Here is a 26,542-nt window from a genome sequence, read left to right on the forward strand (position 1 = left end):
TCCCTCACAGTGAGAAAACAGTATGCTCCCTCACAGTGAGAAAACAGTATGCTCCCTCACAGTGAGAAAACAGTATGCTCCCTCACAGTGAGAAAACAGTACTCCCTCACAGTGAGAAAACAGTATGCTCCCTCACAGTGAGAAAACAGTACTCCCTCACAGTGAGAAAACAGTATTCTCCCTCACAGTGAGAAAACAGTACTCCCTCACAGTGAGAAAACAGTACTCCCTCACAGTGAGAAAACAGTACTCCCTCACAGTGAGAAAACAGTACTCCCTCACAGTGAGAAAACAGTACTCCCTCACAGTGAGAAAACAGTATGCTCCCTCACAGTGAGAAAACAGTACTCCCTCACAGTGAGAAAACAGTATTCTCCCTCACAGTGAGAAAACAGTACTCCCTCACAGTGAGAAAACAGTACTCCCTCACAGTGAGAAAACAGTATGCTCCCTCACAGTGAGAAAACAGTACTCCCTCACAGTGAGAAAACAGTATTCTCCCTCACAGTGAGAAAACAGTACTCCCTCACAGTGAGAAAACAGTACTCCCTCACAGTGAGAAAACAGTACTCCCTCACAGTGAGAAAACAGTACTCCCTCACAGTGAGAAAACAGTACTCCCTCACAGTGAGAAAACAGTATTCTCCCTCACAGTGAGAAAACAGTATGCTCCCTCACAGTGAGAAAACAGTATGCTCCCTCACAGTGAGACAACAGTATTCTCCCTCACAGTGAGAAAACAGTATGCTCCCTCACAGTGAGACAACAGTATGCTCCCTCACAGTGAGAAAACAGTACTCCCTCACAGTGAGAAAACAGTACTCCCTCACAGTGAGAAAACAGGATGCTCCCTCACAGTGAGAAAACAGTACTCCCTCACAGTGAGAAAACAGTATTCTCCCTCACAGTGAGAAAACAGTATGCTCCCTCACAGTGAGAAAACAGTATGCTCCCTCACAGTGAGACAACAGTATTCTCCCTCACAGTGAGAAAACAGTATGCTCCCTCACAGTGAGACAACAGTATGCTCCCTCACAGTGAGAAAACAGTACTCCCTCACAGTGAGAAAACAGTACTCCCTCACAGTGAGAAAACAGGATGCTCCCTCACAGTGAGAAAACAGTACTCCCTCACAGTGAGAAAACAGTACTCCCTCACAGTGAGAAAACAGTACTCCCTCACAGTGAGAAAACAGGATGCTCCCTCACAGTGAGAAAACAGTACTCCCTCACAGTGAGAAAACAGTACTCCCTCACAGTGAGAAAACAGTACTCCCTCACAGTGAGAAAACAGTACTCCCTCACAGTGAGAAAACAGTACTCCCTCACAGTGAGAAAACAGTACTCCCTCACAGTGAGAAAACAGTATTCTCCCTCACAGTGAGAAAACAGTATGCTCCCTCACAGTGAGAAAACAGTATGCTCCCTCACAGTGAGACAACAGTATTCTCCCTCACAGTGAGAAAACAGTATGCTCCCTCACAGTGAGACAACAGTATGCTCCCTCACAGTGAGAAAACAGTACTCCCTCACAGTGAGAAAACAGTACTCCCTCACAGTGAGAAAACAGGATGCTCCCTCACAGTGAGAAAACAGTACTCCCTCACAGTGAGAAAACAGTATTCTCCCTCACAGTGAGAAAACAGTATGCTCCCTCACAGTGAGAAAACAGTATGCTCCCTCACAGTGAGACAACAGTATTCTCCCTCACAGTGAGAAAACAGTATGCTCCCTCACAGTGAGACAACAGTATGCTCCCTCACAGTGAGAAAACAGTACTCCCTCACAGTGAGAAAACAGTACTCCCTCACAGTGATAAAACAGGATTCTCCCTCACAGTGAGAAAACAGTACTCCCTCACAGTGAGAAAACAGTACTCCCTCACAGTGAGAAAACAGTACTCCCTCACAGTGAGAAAACAGGATGCTCCCTCACAGTGAGAAAACAGTACTCCCACAGTGAGAAAACAGTTCTCCCTCACAGTGCGAAAACAGGATTCTCCCTCACAGTGAGAAAACAGGATTCTCCCTCACAGTGAGAAAACAGTACTCCCTCACAGTGAGAAAACAGTACTCCCCCACAGTGAGAAAACAGTACTCCCTCACAGTGAGAAAACAGGATTCTCCCTCACAGTGAGAAAACAGTACTCCCCCACAGTGAGAAAACAGTACTCCCTCACAGTGAGAAAACAGTTCTCCCTCACAGTGAGAAAACAGTTCTCCCACAGTGAGAAAACAGGATTCTCCCTCAGTGAGAAAACAGTATGCTCCCTCAGTGAGAAAACAGTTCTCCCTCACAGTGAGAAAACAGTTCTCCCACAGTGAGAAAACAGTTCTCCCTCACAGTGAGAAAACAGTTCTCCCACAGTGAGAAAACAGGATTCTCCCTCACAGTGAGAAAACACTATGCTCCCTCAGTGAGAAAACAGTATGCTCCCTCAGTGAGAAAACAGTATGCTCCCTCACAGTGAGAAAACAGTATGCTCCCTCAGTGAGAAAACGGTGCTCCCTCACAGTGAGAAAACAGTATGCTCCCTCAGTGAGAAAACAGTACTCTATAACTACAGCGCCATCATCTTGACAGGAAGCAGAATTGCTCTGTCGCTTGCTGTGTGTTCGCGTTCCGTCCTGTTCTGCAGTTCTGTCAGATGGGGGCGCTGTGAGTTTGGTGAAACATCCTCAACTCTTTCTCCACACTCAGAGGCCCCTGCCTGGAACATCTTGGTCTCTGATTAGACAGAGAGCCACACAGAGAGAGAGAGAGCCTTACAAACTTGTAATCTTTATGTAATACATGTATCACTAGCCACTTTAAACTATGCCACTTTATGTTTACATACCCTACATTACTCATCTCATATGTATATACTGTACTCTATACCATCTACTGCATCTTGCCTATGCCGTTCTGTACCATCACTCATTCATATATCTTTATGTACATATTCTTTATCCCTTTACACTTGCGTGTATAAGGTAGTAGTTGTGGAATTGTTAGGTTAGATTACTTGTTGGTTATTACTGCATTGTCGGAACTAGAAGCACAAGCATTTCGCTACACTCGCATTAACATCTGCTAACCATGTGTATGTGACAAATAACATTTGATTTGATTTGAGCCACACAGAGAGAGAGAGCCACACAGAGGCCCCTGCCTGGAACATCTTGGTCTCTGATTAGACAGAGAGAGAGAGCTCCAAAAAGACAGGCAGAACAGTAATAACGATCTGACCACACTGAGAGGGGCTGCAGGAGAGAAAGGGAACAGAGGACAGGCTGCAGGAGAGAAAGGGAACAGAGGACAGGCTGCAGGAGAGAAAGAGAACAGAGGACAGGCTGCAGGAGAGAAAGAGGACAGAGGACAGGCTGCAGGAGAGAAAGGGAACAGAGGACAGGCTGCAGGAGAGAAAGGGAACAGAGGACAGGCTGCAGGAGAGAAAGGGAACAGAGGACAGGCTGCAGGAGAGAAAGGGAACAGAGGACAGGCTGCAGGAGAGAAAGAGGACAGAGGACAGGCTGCAGGAGAGAAAGTACGACCCTGCCTCACACAGGAAGCGGCGCAGGTCCTAATCCAGGCACTTGTCATCTCCCGTCTGGATTACTGCAACTCGCTGTTGGCTGGGCTCCCTGCCTGTGCCATTAAACCCCTACAACTCATCCAGAACGCCGCAGCCCGTCTGGTGTTCAACCTTCCCAAGTTCTCTCACGTCACCCCGCTCCTCCGCTCTCTCCACTGGCTTCCAGTTGAAGCTCGCATCCGCTACAAGACCATGGTGCTTGCCTACGGAGCTGTGAGGGGAACGGCACCTCCGTACCTTCAGGCTCTGATCAGGCCCTACACCCAAACAAGGGCACTGCGTTCATCCACCTCTGGCCTGCTCGCCTCCCTACCTCTGAGGAAGTACAGTTCCCGCTCAGCCCAGTCAAAACTGTTCGCTGCTCTGGCACCCCAATGGTGGAACAAACTCCCTCACGACGCCAGGTCAGCGGAGTCAATCACCACCTTCCGGAGACACCTGAAACCCCACCTCTTTAAGGAATACCTAGGATAGGATAAAGTAATCCTTCTAACCCCCCCCCCCCCCCCCCTTAAAAGAGTTAGATGCACTATTGTAAAGTGGTTGTTCCACTGGATATCATAAGGTGAATGCACCAATTTGTAAGTCGCTCTGGATAAGAGCGTCTGCTAAATGACTTAAATGTAAATGTAAATGTGATAGGCCAAGGGTCATGGTAAGATGAGCACAAGAACTCCACCATTCTCACACTACATCCCCCCAAGTGGCATGACACAAATGCTATCTTAAATGATAAACAAATCACATTTGCATAATAAGAGTTTACATTAATTGAAAAATTCTATTTTAATAGTTCTTTTTGGATTGTGAGTGTTTGTCTCATTTTGAAGGTCAAGAAAAAAAAAAAATATAATCTTTTTAAGTTGCATGTTGGAATTTACAAAGATTGAAGTCCTCTGCTTTTGGGCTAAAGAGCAGAAACCCAGACTTCCTGAAAGAAATGGATGATGTTGATATTGTAGTACTACAGGAAACATGGTGCAGAGGTGATGTTTCCACTGGCTGTCCACTAGGTTATAGGGAGATAATCATACCATCCACTAAATTAAAAGGAATCAAACAGGGCAGAGACTCAGGGGGAATGCTAATATGGTATAAATCTGAACTAATTCATTCAATCGAATTGATCAAAACAGGAGTATTCTTTATCTGGTTAAAAATCAACAAGGAGGCTATCTTAACAGATAAAAACGTCTTCCTCTGTAGCAGCACTGTAGACTACTTCCTCACCGACCTCAACCCAGAGTCTCTCAGAGCCTTCACAGTCAGCCCACTAACACCTCTCTCAGACCACAGTAAAATCACAGTGTATCTGAGAAGAGCAGAACCCAACCATGAAGCATCACGGCCCAATGAATTACATGGTACTAAACAGGCCTATAGATGGAGTGCAAACAGTACAGACATCTACCAAAAAGCAATTAGTAGCCAAAAAATACAATCTCTCCTGGACAACTTTTTAGCCTTAACATTGTCCTTCAGCAATGAAGGTGTAAATTTGGCCGTTTGGAACATAAACTTTATATTTGACAAATTAGCCTCCTTGGCTAATTTAAAGAAGCATAAGAGCAAAACAGAAATAACAGATAATGAAAAATGGTTTGATAATGATTGCAAAAATCGAAGAAAGTCATCTACCAGTCCTACTACCAGTCTACTCAACCTCTACCAGCCTACTCAGCCTCTACCAGTCCTACTATCAGTCTACTCAGCCTCTACCAGTCCTACTATCAGTCTACTCAGCCTCTACCAGTCCTACTATCAGTCTACTCAGCCTCTACCAGTCCTACTACCAGTATACTCAGCCTCTACCAGTCTACTCAGCCTCTACCAGTCCTATTATCAGTCTACTCAGCCTCTACCAGTCTACTCAGTATCTACCAGTCCTACTACCAGTCTACTCAGCCTCTACCAGTCCTATTTTCAGTCTACTCAGCCTCTACCAGTCTACTCTGTCTCTACCAGTCCTATTTTCAGTCTACTCAGCCTCTACCAGTCTACTCGGTATCTACCAGTCCTACTACCAGTCTACTCAGCCTCTACCAGTCTACTCAGCCTCTACCAGTCCTACAATCAGTCTACTCAGCCTCTACCAGTCTACTCAGCCTCTACCAGTCCTACTACCAGTCTACTCAGCCTCTACCTGTCTACTCCGTCTTTACCAGTCCTACTTTGTCTCTACCAGTCTACTCAGCCTCTACCAGCCAGTCCTACTGGCTCTACTCAGCCTCTACCAGTCCTACTACCAGTCTACTCAGTCTCTTCCAGTCTACTCAGCCTCTACCAGTCCTACTACCAGTCTACTCAGCCTCTACCAGTCCTACTATCAGTCTACTCAGCCTCTACCAGTCCTACTACCAGTCTACTCAGCCTCTACCAGTCTACTCAGTCTCTACCAGTCCTACTACCAGTCTACTCAGCCTCTACCAGTCCTACTACCAGTCTACTCAGCCTCTACCAGTCTACTCAGTCTCTACCAGTCCTACTACCAGTCTACTCAGCCTCTACCAGTCCTACTACCAGTCTACTCAGCCTCTACCAGTCCTACTACCAGTCTACTCAGCCTCTACCAGTCCTACTACCAGTCTACTCAGCCTCTACCCGTCTACTCAGTTAATGGTATTGGATCAGTCACAGAGCCCCTTTCCAAATGAATTCATTTTTTCTGAAAGATATGCTTTTTAAGTTGCCATCGTTTTTTTTTTAAATTATTTTTTGAACAGCTTAAATAGCTATCCAATGGATTCAGATGTACTGCTAATTTTGATGGATGTGGCCAGTCTGTACACCTGTGTTCCCCCATGCTGAAGGCCTACAATCGATTGCCAAATTCCTAAAGTCACTTGACCACTCAGTGAATCGCCCTAATGACCTTCTGTTGGCGCTCAAAAAAATTCTACCTACAAAAACTAAACATTCAAACTTGCTATCCCTACACGGGGACCTATAAGTGTGGAAGATGTGTTCAATGTAACAACACAGTAAATACTTACGTTGTGTATAAGCATTTCACTGTCCCCGCTATAACATCTGCTAAGCTGTGTATGCGACCAATACACTTTTATTTGATTTTATATGCTTACGTACCCATGTGGTAAAGCCTATGTGGGCTGAACAAAAAAAAAATATATATATCTGAACGCAAAACAGCGATCCACACTGGCAATATCAAATATTCTATCCTGGAACAGGCCCCATCCATCGGACTTGGCAACCTGCATGAAATGCTCACACAATGAGAGATGTTTTGGATTGATAGATTAAATACCATCCATCCACGATGTCTAAACAACGTTCTCATTCAGACGATTTTTGGAGACTTTCTATTTTTCATACCTCAAAACATCTATTTTTCATACCTACCTCATTTTTTTTTTTCATACCTCAACATCTATTTTTCATACCTCAAAACATCTATTTTTCGTACCTCAAAACATCTATTTTTCATACCTCAACATCTATTTTTCATACCTCAAAACATCTATTTTTCATACCTCATTTTTTTTTTCATACCTCAACATCTATTTTTCATACCTCAAAACATCTATTTTTCATACCTCAATTTTTTTTTTCATACCTCAACATCTATTTTTCATACCTCAACATCTATTTTTCATACGTCAAAACATCTATTTTTGTTGGCTTAATTGTGCACTAGGAAGTAATTAATTGCACCAAAATATCTCAAATTTCCTACATGCAATCATGATACCTAAATGCTATTTGTCGAGTTTATTTTGTTGATCTGTGTATTTGGATATTATATACTGTAACAATTACTTGTTGACTAATGTTTTGAAAACCACTATGCACCGCCCTCACCTAATGTTTTGAAAACCACTATGCACCGCCCTCACACTAGTTTGGGCAATTGTAATTATCACATGAACACCAGCAATAAAAAAAACAAATGTCTTTTGCGCATCTCTTGATGATCCGATGAAGGCCTAACTGACGAAACGCCTGCCCTGACAAAAACAAAAAGGTGAAATGAATCTTTTTTTGTCCTTTCAAAAACAATTTTTGCAGTGCCGCCTTTTCCCAATGTTCTTGAAACTTGGGATTTCAATTGTAGAATAGAATAACATTTGTAAAAAATAAAATAAAAAAGTTTGAAAAGATTACAAATGAAAACAACACACAATACTAGTTTTATGTTTGAGCATGTTTATCACAAAGCAACACATGGCAAAGAAATACTTTATGCATACAGTATGCATACAGTATGCATTAATATGGATATACCAAATACATTCTCTGATATAGGAAATACCAAATATATTCTCTGATATAGGATATACCAAATATATTCTCTGATATAGGATATACCAAATATATTCTCTGATATAGGATATACCAAATATATTCTCTGATATAGGATATACCAAATATATTCTCTGATATAGTAAATAGCAAATATATTCTCTGATATAGGATATACCAAATATATTCTCTGATATAGGATATACAGACATATGTTAGCTATAAATAATGTTCCTTAAAAGAACACTGCTACATGACATATCACAAACTGGTTCAACTGAGGAAATAATCATTTTACTTAATCATTCAACTGAGGAAATAATCATATAGGCCCTATTCCCTATATAGTGCACTACTAGGTAATAGGTAATAGGATGTGCCATGTGATACTACTAGGTAATAGGATGTGCCATGTGGTAAACAAAGCAGGAGAAGAAGAAAAGCAAGATGCTTCAAATGAGCTGGTCACAGGCACAGCTGGTCGCCTAGCAACAAGGAAACACACACATTAACCTCTGAGTGCTGGCTGGAGCAAGGTACGCCAACGGTATTATAGTAAACTAAAACGAATCATTAAAAAACGATTTATTTAAAAAATATATATATATATAATTAAGAAACTCGATTTAAAAACTAAAACTGTAATGAAACTATATTTGATTCCAAAACTAAACTAAATAAAATAAAAAACATAAATTATGTTCAGATTTTTTTCTAATGGGTTTTTCAAGCTTCTGAATCTGTCAGGTAAATACTGCCAGAAGATGGTAATGTTTCAGTAGGCCTTGCTTCACTATCAAATCTGACATCCTCCCCAGACATAGTGCTGCTGTTCTAGGTCTGTTGCTCTGGGTCTGTTGCTCTGGGTCTGTTGCTCTAGGTCTGTTGCTCTGGGTCTGTTGCTCTAGGTCTGTTGCTCTGGGTCTGTTGCTCTGGGTCTAGGTCTGTTGCTCTGGGTCTGTTGCTCTGGGTCTAGGTATGTTGCTCTAGGTCTGTTGCTCTGGGTCTGTTGGTCTGTTGGTCTAGGCCTGTTGCTCTGGGTCTGTTGCTCTGGGTCTGTTGCTCTGGGTCTGTTGCTCTGGGTCTGTTGCTCTGGGTCTGTTGCTCTAGGTCTGTTGCGCTGGGTCTAGGTCTGTTGGTCTAGGTCTGTTGCTCTGGGTCTGTTGGTCTAGGTCTGTTGCTCTGGGTCTGTTGCTCTGGGTCTGTTGGTCTAGGTCTGTTGGTCTAGGTCTGTTGCTCTGGGTCTGTTGCTCTGGGTCTGTTGGTCTAGGTCTGAGTCTGTTGCTCTGGGTCTGTTGCTTTGGGTCTGTTGCTCTAGGTCTGTTGGTCTGGGTCTGTTGCTTTGGGTCTGTTGCTCTAGGTCTGTTGCTCTGGGTCTGTTGGTCTAGGTCTGAGTCTGTTGCTCTGGGTCTGTTGGTCTGGGTCTGTTGGTCTAGGTCTGAGTCTGTTGCTCTGGGTCTGTTGGTCTGGGTCTGAGTCTGTTGCTCTGGGTCTGTTGGTCTGGGTCTGTTGCTCTAGGTCTGAGTCTGTTGCTCTGGGTCTGTTGCTCTGGGTCTGTTGGTCTAGGTCTGAGTCTGTTGCTCTGGGTCTGTTGGTCTGGGTCTGTTGCTCTAGGTCTGAGTCTGTTGCTCTGGGTCTGTTGCTCTGGGTCTGGGTCTGTTGCTCTGGGTGTAGGTCTCTAATAATCTAATCTGTAATAATCTGTAATCTAGGTCTGAGACTTCTAGAAATACAACCTACAACACATACCTGCCTCCTAGCTATTAGCCACCCAGGCTAACACTAAAACTACTATCATATCAAAACCAAATAGAAATGTTTTTAGAAAAATCAGATGGAATAAATTAAGTCAACAATAAAGATTAAGATTAAGTCAACAATAAAAAAAATGACTAATAGAAATAAAAACAAATATAATATATATATATATATATATATATATATATATATATATATAAATATATAACACAAAACCTATAATAACCTTGAAGCACACAGTGCAGCTCATTGACCATGATGGTGTGATTAATTTATCTTATGGTCTGATGGCTCTGGAGCACACAGACCACCAGGGTGACACCGAGACGTCCTCAGGAAGGTACCGTTATACGAGGATAAGACGTTAACCCTTATTCCTCGGCGCGGCCTTCACAGTGATGCACACTGGGTAGTGGTCGCTCACCGCCAGGGCCTGGAACACACAAACACACACCATCAGAGGCTTTAACACACTGTTTTTCTTACACTGTTTAAAGGCTTTAACACTGACATCATCAGAGGCTTTAACTCTGACACCATCAGAGGCTTTAACACTGACACCATCAGAGGCTTTAACACTGACACCATCAGAGGCTTTAACACTGACACCATCAGAGGCTTTAACATTGACACCATCAGAGGCTTTAACACTGATACCATCAGAGGCTTTAACACTGACACCATCAGAGGCTTTAACACTGACACCATCAGAGGCTTTAACACTGACACCATCAGAGGCTTTAACACTGACACCATCAGAGGCTTTAACACTGACACCATCAGAGGCTTTAACACTGACACCATCAGAGGCTTTAACACTGACACCATCAGAGGCTTTAACACTGACACCATCAGAGGCTTTAACTCTGACACCATCAGAGGCTTTAACACTGACACCATCAGAGGCTTTAACACTGACACCATCAGAGGCTTTAACTCTGACACCATCAGAGGCTTTAACACTGACACCATCAGAGGCTTTAACACTGACACCATCAGAGGCTTTAACACTGACACCATCAGAGGCTTTAACACTGACACCATCAGAGGCTTTAACACTGACACCATCAGAGGCTTTAACACTGACACCATCAGAGGCTTTAACACTGACACCATCAGAGGCTTTAACACTGACACCATCAGAGGCTTTAACTCTGACACCATCAGAGGCTTTAACACTGACACCATCAGAGGATTTAACACTGACACCATCAGAGGCTTTAACACTGACACCATCAGAGGCTTTAACTCTGACACCATCAGAGGCTTTAACACTGACACCATCGGAGGATTTTAACACTGACACCATCGGAGGCTTTAACACTGACACCATCGGAGGATTTAACACTGATACCATCAGAGGCTTTAACACTGACACCATCAGAGGCTTTAACACTGATATCGTCAGAGGATTTAACACTGACACCATCAGAGGCTTTAACACTGATACTGTTTTACATTGACGTTTTGGATCTCTAGTTGGTACAGTCTACATTAGATGCATTTCAGATCTGTCGAGAGAGAGAGAGAGAGAGAGAGAGAGAGGAGAGGGTGCTATACCTGTAGCTCGGTTAGTCCGTAGGCCTGTCTGAAGTCAAACACATCCAGAGAGGTTGGGTTGACTGCCTGGATCATCTTGTCCCCGTGGAGGACAACCCTATAGACAGACAGAGGAACAAAGAGGGGTCAGACAGGAGCAGAAGAACCATACAGCAGAAAGAGAAATCCTAAAGATGACCTTCTGGCTGATGAACAGTTACGTTGACATCCAGCACCTGCTCAATATACTGATCGGGTTGGATCCTAGGTCACATTACAAGTCTGTTTTAACCCGCTGAGCTTAAAGCTTAACCACATTTGTTACACTCAAAGGGAAGCCATAGGACGTGCACATGATTGTACGACCCCTGATGTATGTTTCTATGGCAACGCCCTCTGACCTGTCATAGGCACAGTCTGTGGACTCCTTGACGGTGGTGTCGATGGTGTCACCCGTCAGCCACAGGAAGCTGCTGTCAGACCGCAGGCGGATGCTGCTCCACTGCTTCTTGGGTACGTAGCCGCAGTCCGCATTGAAGTCGCCCATGATGATTACATTCTGAAGAAAGGAGATGTGAGATTGAGCATGAAAACTACCACAGGTGTGCAAAGTACATTGGACAACAACAAAAAACATGCTCAATGGAGATTTTTTTGTGCACCAGAATAATCTCTTTTAATCTTGTACCGATTACAGTTTACATTGCACACAAATTTGGTTTTGTAAGGTGTCATTTAAGGGCCTTTTTTGTTCACCATTTATAGAAATTATATCTGCTAAGACCCATAGTAATCTATTTTCTTTTTTACAAATACACACTATTACAAATATCTCATTGTCACAAATATCTCATTGTTACAAATATCACACACAATGGAGAACATTGAGCTCTACTGTTGGCGGTGGCTGTTGTGGTTTACTAGTGGAGTTATATGAGCTTGTAACTATTTCTGGGAGATACTGTATGTTGTTATTATTAACTTTACCTCTGCACGTTTTTTTACCCGGGCGAAAACAGAAATGATACAACTACTTATAAACCACTAGGAAGGTGGTTTGTGCCTTTCTAGGGAGTTTTTCCTAGCCACCGTACTTCTACACCTGCATTGCTTGTTGTTTGGGGTTTTAGGCTGGGTTTCTGTACAGCACTTTGTGACATCGGCTGATGTAAGAAGGGCTTTATAAATACATTTGATTGATAGGAAATTATTCAACTGCTGATAAACCACTAGGAAATGATACAACTACTGATAGACTACAACTATATATATATATATATATATGTATATACAGTGGGGAGAACAAGTATTTGATACACTGCCGATTTTGCAGGTTTTCCTACTTACAAAGCATGTAGAGGTCTGTAATTTTTATCATAGGTACACTTCAACTGTGAGAGGCGGAATCTAAAACAAAAATCCAGAAAATCACATTGTATGATTTTTAAGTAATTAATTTGCATTTTATTGCATGACATAAGTATTTGATCACCTACCAACCAGTAAGAATTCCGGCTCTCACAGACCTGTTAGTTTTACTTTAAGAAGCCCTCCTGTTCTCCACTCATTACCTGTATTAACTGCACCTGTTTGAACTCATTACCTGTATAAAAGACACCTGTCCACACACTCAATCAAACAGACTCCAACCTCTCCACAATGGCCAAGACCAGAAAGCTGTGTAAGGACATCAGGGATAAAATTGTAGACCTGCACAAGGCTGGGATGGGCTACAGGACAATAGGCAAGCAGCTTGGTGAGAAGGCAACAACTGTTGGCGCAATTATTAGAAAATGGAAGAAGTTCAAGATGACGGTCAATCACCCTCGGTCTGGGGCTCCATGCAAGATCTCACCTCGTGGGGCATCAATGATCATGAGGAAGGTGAGGGATCAGCCCAGAACTACACGACAGGACCTGGTCAATGACCTGAAGAGAGCTGGGACCACAGTCTCAAAGAAAACCATTAGTAACACATTACGCCGTCATGGATTAAAATACTGCAGCGCACGCAAGGTCCCCCTGCTCAAGCCAGCGCATGTCCAGGCCCGTCTGAAGTTTGCCAATGACCATCTGGATGATCCAGAGGAGGAATGGGAGAAGGTCATGTGGTCTGATGAGACAAAAATAGAGCTTTTTGGTCTAAACTCCACTTGCCGTGTTTGGAGGAAGAAGAAGGATGAGTACAGCCCCAAGAACACCATCCCAATCGTGAAGCATGGAGGTGGAAACATCATTCTTTGGGGATGCTTTTCTGCAAAGGGGACAGGACGACTGCACTGTATTGAGGGGAGGATGGATGGGGCCATGTATCGCGAGATCTTGGCCAACAACCTCCTTCCCTCAGTAAGAGCATTGAAGATGGGTCGTGGCTGGGTCTTCCAGCATGACAACGACCCGCAACACACAGCCAGGGCAACTAAGGAGTGGCTCCGTAAGAAGCATCTCAAGGTCCCGGAGTGGCCTAGCCAGTCTCCAGCCCTGAACCCAATAGAAAATCTTTGGAGGGAGCTGAAAGTCCGTATTGCCCAGCGACAGCCCCGAAACCTGAAGGATCTGGAGAAGGTCTGTATGGAGGAGTGGGCCAAAATCCCTGCTGCAGTGTGTGCAAACCTGGTCAAGAACTACAGGAAACGTATGATCTCTGTAATTGCAAACAAAGGTTTCTGTACTAAATATTAAGGTCTGCTTTTCTGATGTATCAAATACTTATGTCATGCAATAAAATGCTAATTAATTACTTAAAAATCATACAATGTGATTTTCTGGATTTTTGTTTTAGATTCCGTCTCTCACAGTTGAAGTGTACCTATGATAAAAATGACAGACCTCTACATGCTTTGTAAGTAGGAAAACCTGCAAAATCGGCAGTGTATCAAATACTTGTTCTCCCCACTGTATATGTGTATGTATATATATATATATATATATATATATATATATATATATGTATGTGTATATACAGTGGGGAGAACAAGTATTTGATACACTGCCGATTTTGCAGGTTTTCCTACTTACAAAGCATGTAGAGGTCTGTCATTTTTATCATAGGTACACTTCAACTGTGAGAGACGGAATCTAAAACAAAAATCCAGAAAATCACATTGTATGATTTTTAAGTAATTAATTTGCATTTTATTGCATGACATAAGTATTTGATCACCTACCAACCAGTAAGAATTCCGGCTCTCACAGACCTGTTAGTTTTTCTTTAAGAAGCCCTCCTGTTCTCCACTCATTACCTGTATTAACTGCACCTGTTTGAACTCGTTACCTGTATAAAAGACACCTGTCCACACACTCAATCAAACAGACTCCAACCTCTCCACAATGGCCAAGACCAGAGAGCTGTGTAAGGACATCAGGGATAAATTGTAGACCTGTACAAGGCTGGGATGGGCTACAGGACAATAGCCAAGCAGCTTGGTGAGAAGGCAACAACTGTTGGCACAATTATTAGAAAATGGAAGAAGTTCAAGATGACGGTCAATCACCCTCGGTCTGGGGCTCCATGCAAGATCTCACCTCGTGGGGCATCAATGATCATGAGGAATGTGAGGGATCAGCCCAGAACTACACGGCAGGACCTGGTCAATGACCTGAAGAGAGCTGGGACCACAGTCTCAAAGAAAACCATTAGTAACACACTACGCCGTCATGGATTAAAATCCTGCAGCGCACGCAAGGTCCCCCTGCTCAAGCCAGCGCATGTCCAGGCCCGTCTGAAGTTTGCCAATGACCATCTGGATGATCCAGAGGAGGAATGGGAGAAGGTCATGTGGTCTGATGAGACAAAAATAGAGCTTTTTGCTCTAAACTCCACTCGCCGTGTTTGGAGGAATAGAAGGATGAGTACAACCCCAAGAACACCATCCCAACCGTGAAGCATGGAGGTGGAAACATCATTCTTTGGGGATGCTTTTCTGCAAAGAGGACAGGACGACTGCACCGTATTGAAGGGAGGATGGATGGGGCCATGTATCGCGAGATCTTGATCAACAACCTCCTTCCCTCAGTAAGAGCATTGAAGATGGGTCGTGGCTGGGTCTTCCAGCATGACAACGACTCGAAACACACAGCCAGGGCAACTAAGGAGTGGCTCCGTAAGAAGCATCTCAAGGTCCTGGAGTGGCCTAGCCAGTCTCCAGACCTGAACCCAATAGAAAATCTTTGGAGGGAGCCGAAAGTCCGTATTGCCCAGTGACAGCCCCGAAACCTGAAGGATCTGGAGAAGGTCTGTATGGAGGAGTGGGCCAAAATCCCTGCTGCAGTGTGTGCAAACCTGGTCAAGAACTACAGGAAACGTATGATCTCTGTAATTGCAAACTAAGGTTTCTGTACCAAATATTCAGTTCTGCTTTTCTGATGTATCAAATACTTATGTCATGCAATAAAATGCAAATTAATTACTTAAAAATCATACAATGTGATTTTCTGGATTTTTGTTTTAGATTCCGTCTCTCATAGTTGAAGTGTACCTATGATAAAAATTACAGACCTCTACATGCTTTGTAAGTAGGAAAACCTGCAAAATCGGCAGTGTATCAAATACTTGTTCTCCCCACTGTATATGTATGTATGTGTATATATATATGTATGTATGTATATATGTATGTGTATATATATGTATGTATGTATGTATATATGTATGTGTATATATATTTAAGTATATATTTATGTATGTATATATGTATGTGTATATATATGTATGTATATATATTTATGTATGTATATATGTATGTGTATATATATTTATGTATGTAGAGGAAATAGGTAAATCCAAACCAAACTAGGTGTGTGTGTGTGTGTGTGTGTGTGTGTGTGTGTGTGTGTGTGTGTGTGTGTGTGTGTGTGTGTGTGTGTGTGTGTGTGTGTGTGTGTGTGTGTGTGTGCGTACTCTACCTTTGAGGTCCATCGTTGTTTGACATCTTGGAACACATCGTACAGTTCATTTATCTCCCTGACGGACGTTTCTGGAGTGGTGTGGATCGGGATGATCACAAAGTCCTGGACGGCTGCAGGGAAAGAGGGATACTTGTTGTCCCAAGCAACTTTTACAGCTCTGATACAATATGCCAGTTTAATCTACTGCCTTCTAACTGTTAAAGCAACTTGCCAATTCGGTATTTCTTCTTCGTGTTAAAACTGCGAGCAAGAATTGTAATTGAAGTGTAGCGCTGCAGTGAAGTGTCGTGCCCTAATAACATCTAGTCTAACGGTAATAATATATTGGTTAGTTCAGTCAGACCTGTTTTGGGGGAAGAGAACCAGACGATGAAAGGTTCCCTGGAGAAGGCATCCTCATCTCCAGGTTGGGTGTCTGGGTACTGGTACACTTCCTTTACTGACACCAGCCTCTGTCTGAGAAAGACATGTCATCACACTTCCTTTAGTATTGGTTCAGTGCTTTACTTATGGTCTGTGACAGTTCTCAGGCCCATACATGCACTGTAAAAAAATATATATAATAATCCTGCTGTTATTACGGTAAATTACTGTAAAAAAAGAAGAAAAGAAAGAAGTACAGTATGTTAATGTAAATTACAAATAAACTTTGGGTTAACAGTACATTGCTGTAAAGTTGACCAAAGTTTATTTGGAATTTACAGTAAATTACTGTAAAAACAGTAATTTTTTTACAGTCTGTTTATAACAGGTCTAAAAGAAAGCTAAATCCTTAAGATTTTGACAAAGTGTCCATATCATAGAGCAGGAACTGATACATGTAACGTGTTGAGTTGCTTATAGCTGATGATACACTGGCAATGTTTTGAGCCAATGTTGCCGAGCAACAGAGTTGGGTATGAGACCCAAGAGCAATGATCTAGCTCTGGTCTGCACTAACTAGCTCTTGTCCAGAGCGTATAGTAGCTCACTAGCACTGGTCCGCACTAGTTGTGGTCTAGTTCTGGTCCGCACTAACTAGCTCTGGGCCAGCTCCGGTCCAGGGTGTAGCTAGTGTCTGCACTAACTAGCTTTTGTACAGGGCGTAGATAGTAGTTAGCTAGCTCTGTTCTGCATTAGCTCTAGTCTAACTCTGGTCCACACTAGCTGTGGTCGAGCTTTTGTCTGCACTAACTAGCTCTGGGCCAGCTCTCGTCTGCACAAACTAGCTCGTGTCCAGGACATAGATAGTAGCTAGCTAGGTCTGGTCTACACTAACTAGCTCTAGTCCAGGGTCCGCGCTAGCTCTGGTCCAGGGCATTGCTAGTCCAGGGCGTACAGACTGAGTCAACTTCAATAAAGCTTTATGCTAGAATTTACCACAGTTAACTACTCATACTACTGCTACTGCAGTAACTACCACCACTACTACTACTACTGCCACAGTCACCACTACTACCACTACCATTACAACTCGCCCATTAACGTTATAATCCACAATAATAACTCCACACCTACAAACCAACCCAAAATACGTCAGTATAACTATGAAAACCTTATCACCTCCACTTCTTTAATTACCATGAAAAACACTTAGAGGAGCAAGAACATCACATTTTCTTCAGGACATTTCCATTTTTGTAACTAAAGTTTTAAATTAGATTTACCAAATATTGAAATCATAATCATTTCCACCACCTACACGAGTCACGTGATTTTGTTGGTGATTCTTCCCTGGTCACCATAGCAACATTTGGTCATACTGTTTTTAAAATGTTATTTAACTAGTTAAGAACAAATTCTAATTTACAATGACAGCCTACCGGGGAACACTGCCTTGTTCAGGGGTAGAACTACATATTTTTACCTTGTCAGCTCGGGGATTCGATCCAGCAACCTTTCGGTTTCTGGCCCAACGCGCTAGGCTACCTGCCGCTCCAATGGTTAGCATTAATACTTTTGGAACGACAGCTATATTTAAATGAGCTCCCCATGCATTTCAATAGCAAAAAAGGCCCATAGACTTGAATGGTAATACAATAAAATAATTCTAGACTTACAGCAAATATTTTTTACAACTAAACCAAGATAGACCACAGCTTAAAGTTTCCAATGTGAACAAATGAGTAGATCAAGCAAAGAGGGGGCAGAGCCAAGCACTGGCTAGCGATATCCTATTGGCACGTTGTAGTACATATCTGCATATTTCCGTTAGGGAACGCCTACTCTGTGAAGTGCGCGTGTGCAATAACTCAATTCGCCTTTGCACTCCTTTTAAACAGCGTGATTTTTAACAACTTTTGTAAAGGGTAAAAGTCTACAAAACTTAGTCCACTCTGTTCATAACAGATTGTAGTTTTGCGAACAGAAAACTGTATTGTGATCAAATGTTTAATTAATGAGAAAATGTGCAGAATGTCGGCCAAAATCCATCTTGTTCCACTGCCCGCCAGTAGGTTTCCTCTCACTACCATATTTGGTAGTGAGTGGAAACGCCATCCGGATGCTTCACATTTATACATCCAGTGAAATATCTGTCTCATTGTTCTATCTGTGCCTACAGTAGCTCCTCTTTCACCATTTTAGCTACGAACTCCAAAACAATGTTGAGATGTTCAAACTGACCCAAATTAGATTGTTCGCATTTGCATAAATTAACATGGGTTTGAATGAGAACCATAGGAATACAGAGGTAGCTATTCAAAACGGACATGCATCTTGGCCAATTAAACTACAATAACTTTAAAACATGCAGGCTATCCTAAATTCTTTTATCAACTATAACTATCTACATTTACATTAATTAGCATAAAATCACTTGCCAATAGTAACTCTTGAACCGTTCAAGCTAGAGACACCAAACCGACTTTCACATTCAGGCTATCATAACGTCATATTCTTAAACTTTATCAAAGTACTTTATCAAAGTATTCACACCCCTTTAATTTTTCCAAATTTTGTTGTTACAGACTTTATTTAAAATGGATGACATTTAGATTTTGTGTCACTGATCTACACACAATAGCCCATCATGTCAAAGTGGAATGTTGTTTGTAGAACATTTTAGAAATTAATACAAAATTAAAAACTGAAATGTCTTGAGTCAATAAGTATTAAACCCCTTTGTCATGACAAACCTCAATAAATTCAGAAGTAAAAATGTGCTTAAAAAATAGCATAATAAGTTGCATGGACTCATTTCGTGTTCAATAATAGTGGTTAACATGATTTTTGAATAACTACCTCAACTCTGTACCCCAACATATACAATTATCTGTAAGGTCCCTCAATCGAGTAGTGAATTTCAAACACAAAGCCCAGGGAGCTTTTTCAATGCCTCTTTTTTTTTTTTTTTTTCAATGCCTTTTTTGATCAGTCTATTGGTAGACTGATCAAAAAAAGGAGAAACTGAATATCCCTTTGAGCATGGTGAAGTTATTAATTAGGCTTTGGATGGTGTATCAATACACCCAGTCAGAGAAGAAGGAAACTGCTCAGGGATTTCACCATGAGGCCAATGGTGACTTTTAAAGAGTTACAGAGTTTAATGGCTGTGATAGGAGAAAACTGAGGATGGATCAACAACATTGTAGTTACTCCACAATACTAACCTAAATGACAGAGTGAAAAGAAGGAAGCCTGTACAGAATACAAATATTACAAAACATGCATCCTGTTTGAAACTCGGCACTGGAGTAATACTGCAAAAAATGTGGCAAAGAAATTAACGTTTTGTCCTGAATACAAAGCGTTATGTTTGGGGCAAATACAACACATCACAATATACCACTCTTCATATTTTCAAGCATGGTGATGCTGCATCATGTTATCAGTATGCTTGTCATCGGCAAGGACTATAGTTTTTTTTGGATAAAAATTGACATAATACAGCTGTAAGCACAGGCAAAATTGTAAGACTTGCCTGTAGATAAAGGGTACTACTCCCTGTAAGTCTTACCTGTAGATAAAGGCGTACTGCTCCTTGTAAGACTTACGTCCCAGTCTGTCACTGATCACATAGTTATACTCATTCTTCCTGGAGCTGTAGTCACTGCAGAGGACAGAGCGAGCAGGGGGGGGGTGGTTGGATGGATGGATGGGTAAGTAGATGGGTAAATGGATGAATTAATACATTAATGAACCAATGAATGAATCATCAAACAAATGAATGGATGGATGAACAACTTAATGTTCTTTATTGACAGTGTTGGGGAGTAGTGAACTAAATGTAATTCAACTAGAAATGTAACTACGTTCTGCAGTAGCTTGGTGGTAGTCGAACTGTGTTTTGTCCTGTAGTGCCGTAGCTAACTACACACAACTTTTTGGGAGCCAAAATAATATAAAATATGGGTGAAGTAGGTAAAAACGTCCTTTTTCAGCATCAGACCTGTCTTATTCTCACTTGAAACACGTTTTTTTTGTGTTTAATAGGCTAATTTACACATTCTGTTAACATCTGATTCCAGAGTGATCACATCTGATTCCAAAGTGATCTGTTCTTGCTGTTTGTCGTCTATGCCACTTTAGATTTAGATATGATAATTTTTTCACAAAGTAGTTTGGATGTAATGAACTACTTTTTCAAAGTAACTTCAGTTAAAGCAAACTATATTTTTCTTGAGGGTATCTTAAATTATTCCAGTGTTAAGTACAGTGCATTCAGAAACTATTCAGACCTCTTGATCTTTTCCACATTTTTGTTACGTTACAACCTTATTCTAAACTGGATTAAATATGATTTTTTCTCTCATCAATCTACACACAATACCTTGTAATGACAAAGCGAAAACAGATTTTTAGAAACCACCAAGATTCTTCCTAGAGCTGGCCGCCCCGGCCAAACTGAGCAATCGAGGAAGAAGGGCCTTGGTCAGGGAGGTGACCAAGAACTCGATGGTCACTCTGACAGAGCTCCAGAGTTCCTCTGTGGAGATGGGAGAACCTTCCAGAAGGACAACCATCTCTGCAGCACTCCACCAATCAGGCCTTTATGGTAGTGGCCAGATGGAAGCCACTCCTCAGTAAAATACACATGACAGCCTGCTTGGAGTTTGCCAAAAGGCACCTAAAGACTCTCAGATCATGAGAAACCAGATTCTCTGGTCTGATGAAACCAAGATTGAATTCTTTGGCCTGAATGCCAAGTGTCATGTCATGTCCCTACGGTGAAGCATGGTGGTGGCAGCATCATGCTGTGGGGATGTTTTTCAGCTGCAAGGACTGGGAGACTAGTCAGGATCAAGGGAAAGATGAACGAAGCAAAGTACAGAGAGATCTTTGATGAAAACCTGCTCCAGAACCCTCAGGACCTCCGACTGGGGCGAAGAATCATCTTCCAACAGGACAACAACCCTAAGCACACAGCCAAGACAACACAGGATGGCAGAGAAAAATGGGAGAAACTCCCCAAATACAGGTGTGCCAAACGTGTAGCGTCATACCCAAGAAGACTTGAGGCTCTAATCAATGCCAAAGGTGCTTCAACAAAGTACTGATTAAAGGGTCTGAATATTTATGTAAATATGATATGTCTAAAAACCTGTTTTTTGTTTTGTCATTATGGGGTATTTTATGTAGATTGATGAGGAAGAAAAACAATTTAATCCATTTTAGAATAAGTCTGTAACGTGACAAAATGTAGAAAAAGTAAAGGGGTCTGAATACTTCCTGAATGCACTCTAATTGGTAGTTTGGTCAACTACATTTTCAGAGTAGCTTCCCCAACACTTTTTTAATAACACCCAGACTAATACACACTAGTGTTATTGTAACAGGGGAGTATGTCTTTCAGGTCTTGGCCATCACACCAGTCATTGTTATTTTAACTGTGTCTTTCAGGCCCAGGTCATCCCTACCTGTTGAGTTTGGTCATGAGCTGAGGGAAAGCCTTCCCACTGAGATCTTTGATCTCCATCACCAGCATGATGTCACAGCGAGCGATCAGCTGCAATATAGAGACAGCTTTTAGTACACTGGATAGAGATGCTGGTACATGTGTATGGGAAACCTCAACTGAACATCATGTACTTCCTCAGATGGCCAGGGTTTCACTCTGTGGTGGATGTTCTCCTCTATGGGAAATTAAACTTCCTGTATATTATATACACTACCGTTCAAAAGTTTGGGGTCACTTTGAAATGTCCTTGTTTTTGAAAGAAAAGCAATTTTTTTGTCCATTAAAATAACATCAAATTGATCAGAAATACAGTGTAGACATTGTTAATGTTGTAAATGACTATTGTAGCTGGAAATGGCAGATTTTTAATGGAATATCTACATAGTCGTACAGAGGCCCATTATCAGCAACCATCACTCCTGTGTTCCAATGGCACGCTGTGTTCGCTAATTCAAGTTTATCATTTTCACTGATGTTATTTTAAATGGACAAAAAAATTGCTTTTCTTTAAAAAACAAGGACATTTCGAAGTGACCCCAAACTTTTGAACGGTAGTGTACTTAATATACAGGAAGTTTAATTTCCCATAGAGGAGAACGTCCACCACAGAGTGTACTTCATTAGTTATATAATATAGGTATTCTCACAGATCCAATTCTCACGCTAACCTGACCTCACTCAGACTCTGTTCTGTTTTCTAAAGAATGTTGTCACACCATATCCCCCTGCTTACTTCTGCTTTCCATGGGACACATTTATACCCAGTTCAGGTGTCTTTCGTTTGTTTATTGCACCAATAGGTTGTCCTGTTGAGGTCGGGACACCTTCTTTACTTCCATATTCTGAAGGATGTTGTAACATCTGTACAATCACCTTCCTCACCTCTGCTTTCCATGGAATGCATTTCTACACACTACAGTTCAGGGGTCTTTTGCTTTTGTCAACAAAACACACCAGTAACTGGAACTATAAAATAATCAAATAACCATCCTGAGTGTTACTGATGTACATACAGTACACGCACGGCATTATCCATACAGTACACGGACAGCATTATCTATACATTACATGCATGGCATTATCCATACATTACATGGACAGCATTATCTATACATTACATACATGGCATTATCTATACATTACATACACGACATTATCCATACAGTACACGGACAGCATTATCTATACAGTACATGCACGGCATTATCCATATCGTACATGCACGGCATTATCCACACATTACATGCATCGCATTATCCAAACATTGCATGGACAGCATTATCTATACATTACATACATGGCATTATCTATACATTACATACACATCATTATCTATACATTACATGCACGGCATTATCCATACATTACGCGGACATCATTATACATACAGTACATGAACATCATTATCCATACAGTACATGCACATCATTATCCATACAGTACATGCACAGCATTATCAATACATTACATGCATAGCATTATCTATACAGTACATGCATGGCATTATCTATACATTACATGCATGGCATTATCTATACATTACACGGACATCATTATCTATACATTACATGCACAACGTTGTCTATACAGTACATGGACAGCATTATCTATACAGTACATGCACAGCATTATCTATTAATGTAAATTGTAATGACAGGATTGATGCCCTTGACGTGCACCATCTCGTTTCCGAGGGGTCCTGTATAGGTTTATTACGCTAAAGTGGTGAGGTAATGAATGTGACACACTGCGGTTAACTAGTCTAACTAGTTAACATGTACGGTACAGAGTCTAAGGTTCAAAATGTCAACCACTGTTTGCAGAAGCGACTGCGAAACTCACCGTTAGCACCACAAAAGAGACCGTAACGGCAGACTGTAAATGGAACAACCACATCTAGTTTCTACACAAATTATAAAGGATTCAACATCTACATACAGTTGAAGTCGGAAGTTTAAATACACTTAGGATGGAGTCATTAAAACTCGTTTTTCAACCACTCCACATATTTCTTGTTAACACACTATAGTTTTGGCAAGTCGGTTAAGGACATCTACTTTGTGCATGACACAAGTCATTTTTCCAACAATTGTTTACAGACAGATTATTTCACTTATAATTCACTGTATCACAATTCCAGTGGGTCAGAAGAGACGAGTAAAATGAGTCCTATATCGACATAACCTGAAAGGCCACTCAGCAAGGAAGAAGCCACTACTCCAAAATTGCCATAAAAAATCCAGACTACGGTTTGCAACTGCACATGGGGACAAATATCGTACTTTTTGGAGAAATGTTTTCTGGTCTGATGAAACAAAAATAGAACTGTTTGGCCATAATGACCATCGTTATGTTTGGAGGAAAAAGGGGGAGGCTTGCAAGCTGAAGAATGCCATCCCAACCGTGAAGCACAGGGGTGGCAGCATCATGTTGTGGTGCACTTCACAAAATAGATGACATCATGAGAAAGGAAAATTATGTGGATATAATGAAGCAACATCTCAAGACATCAGTCAGGAAGTTAAAGCTCGGTCGCAAAAGGGTCTTCCAAATGGACAATGACCCCAAGCATACTTCCAAAGTTGTGGCAAAATGGCTTAAGGACAACAAAGTCAAGGTATTGGAGTGGCCATCACAAAGCCCTGACCTCAATCCTCTAGAAAATGTGTGGGCAGAACTGTAAAAGCGTGTGCGAGCAAGGAGGTTTACAAACCTGACTCAGTTACAACAGCTCTGTCAGGAGGAATGGGTCACAATTCACCCAACTTATTGTGGGAAGCTTGTGGAAGGCTACCCAAAACATTTGACCCAAGTTAAACAATTTAAAGGCAATGCTACCAAATACTAATTGAGTGTATGTAAACTTCTGACCCACTGGGAATGTGACGAATGAAATAAAAGCTGAAATAAATCATTCTCTCTACTCTTATTCTGACATTTCACATTCTTACAATAAAGTGGTGATCCTAACTGATCTAAGACAGGGGATTTTTTACTAGGATTAAATGTCGGGAATTGTGAAAAGCTGAGTTGAAATGTATTTGGCTAAGGTGTATGTAAACTTCCGACATCAACTGTACATACATGAAGTGTTACATGGATGTATAAAAACATCAGTAAAATGAGCACATGTAGTGTCCTGAACAACATGGAGACGGTAATAGGTCTATTGGAGAACGTCTGTAATGTTAAATAAAATAAAAAATACAATTCCCCTTGTAGCAGGCTTTGGGTTTCCTCTAAATGTTTAAGTCCTCAATGGAATAGTTGTGTTTCCCCCCCCCCCCCCCCCCCTTCTCTTAAATGTTACTAACTGATCTGTTGTCTGTTACACGAAGGACCTTGACAGAAGGACTGAGTGCTGCGCTAACCAATGTTAGCGGTAGCATTACTATGATGAAATGTAAGTAGAGCGGCTTGATATTATTTACAGAGCAATGAAGCTCAAATCATCGTACTTCAATACTCACTGCTTCTGACTACTTTCTTAGGCTTTGTCCCAACTGCCCCCCCCCCCCCTATTTCCTACATAGTGCACTACTTTTGACCAGGGCCCATAGGTATTAGGGTGCTATTTGGCACGTAATTTTGGTTTAAACTAAATAAATGTAGACTACTTACAGCCAATATGACATCAACCACCTCTTGCTTCTCTATTTTCTTCTCTCCAAAGGACTGGATGTTGAAGGTGCAGATCTTCAGGGCTGAGCCCCGACCACTGAGCCCCAGAACCATGCCCAGCACCATCCAGCTCACTACCCTCCAAACACTATCATCACCCGACATGCTCACTGAGAGGTCAACAACAGACTGGCTGAGGGTACAGAGAGCCAGGAGTAGTAGTAGTAGCAGCTGTGTGTGTGTTTAAGCTATCTGAAACTCAACACTTCCTTTTAGATGTATGATTAAAAAAAGACATCACACATATCTTCTGTAACATTGGCTAGAGTCTCTCTCTCTCTCTCTCTCTCTCTCTCTCTCTCTCTCTCTCTCTCTCTGTCTCTGTCTCTGTCTCTCTCTCTGTCTCTGTCTCTCTGTCTCTGTCTCTCTGTGTCTCTCTCTCTCTCTCTCTGTCTCTCTGTCTCTGTCTCTCTCTCTCTCTCTCTCTCTCTCTCTCTCTCTCTCTTTCTCGCACTCTCTCGCTCTCTCTGTCTCTCTCTCTCTCTCTCTCTCTCTCTCTCTCTCTCTCTCTCTCTCTCTCTCTCTCTCTCTCTCTCTCTCTCTCTCTCTCTCTCTTTCTCGCACTCTCTCGCTCTCTCGCTGTCTCTCTGTCTCTCTCTAGGATGTGGTGAGAGGTCTATCAGCATAGAGGCAGGAAGCTATCTAGCTCAAATACAGGCGACGCGTTATGTCGTGTGGTGTTGCTTTTTGAATTGAGATTATATTTATTATCGATTCTCATTAGTTCCTGCCAAGGCAGCAGCTACTCTTCCTGGGGTTTATTATGGATCCCCATTAGTTCCTGTCAAGGCAGCAGCTACTCTTCCTGGGGTTTATTATGGATCCCCATTAGTTCCTGCCAAGGCAGCAGCTACTCTTCCTGGGGTTTATTATGGATCCTCATTAGTTCCTGCCAAGGCAGCAGCTACTCTTCCTGGGGTTTATTATGGATCTCCATTAGTT

At 41.9% G+C, this 26,542-nt stretch overlaps 1 protein-coding gene across 1 annotated transcript; it reads right to left on the reverse strand.

Annotated features, from left to right (window-relative positions):
* Positions 1–7,725: 7,725 nt before the first annotated feature.
* On the reverse strand, positions 7,726–25,837 carry LOC139536454 (deoxyribonuclease gamma-like). Its single transcript, XM_071336992.1, has 8 exons — positions 25,541–25,837; positions 21,879–21,967; positions 19,979–20,071; positions 16,385–16,497; positions 16,039–16,151; positions 11,538–11,695; positions 11,158–11,254; positions 7,726–10,030 (listed from the first exon to the last, which is right to left on the reverse strand). Exons 1-8 carry the CDS (start codon positions 25,703–25,705, stop codon positions 9,962–9,964), a joined length of 897 nt encoding a protein of 298 aa, XP_071193093.1. The 5' UTR covers positions 25,706–25,837; the 3' UTR covers positions 7,726–9,961.
* Between the last annotated feature and the right edge of the window lie 705 nt (positions 25,838–26,542).

Source organism: Salvelinus alpinus, chromosome 12 (genome assembly GCF_045679555.1).
Source record: "Salvelinus alpinus chromosome 12, SLU_Salpinus.1, whole genome shotgun sequence".
NCBI lineage: Eukaryota > Metazoa > Chordata > Actinopteri > Salmoniformes > Salmonidae > Salvelinus > Salvelinus alpinus.

Bases quoted from the DNA above. Each gene is read 5' to 3' on its own strand.
- LOC139536454 (XM_071336992.1), bottom strand. From the start codon at position 25,705: ATGTCGGGTGATGATAGTGTTTGGAGGGTAGTGAGCTGGATGGTGCTG. The intron at 21,968-25,540 runs GTAAGTAGTCTA...TCTATATTGCAG, and splicing joins TGGTTGATGTCATATTGGCT to CTGATCGCTCGCTGTGACAT. The intron at 16,152-16,384 runs GTCTGACTGAAC...CTTTCCCTGCAG, and splicing joins GTTCTCTTCCCCCAAAACAG to CCGTCCAGGACTTTGTGATC.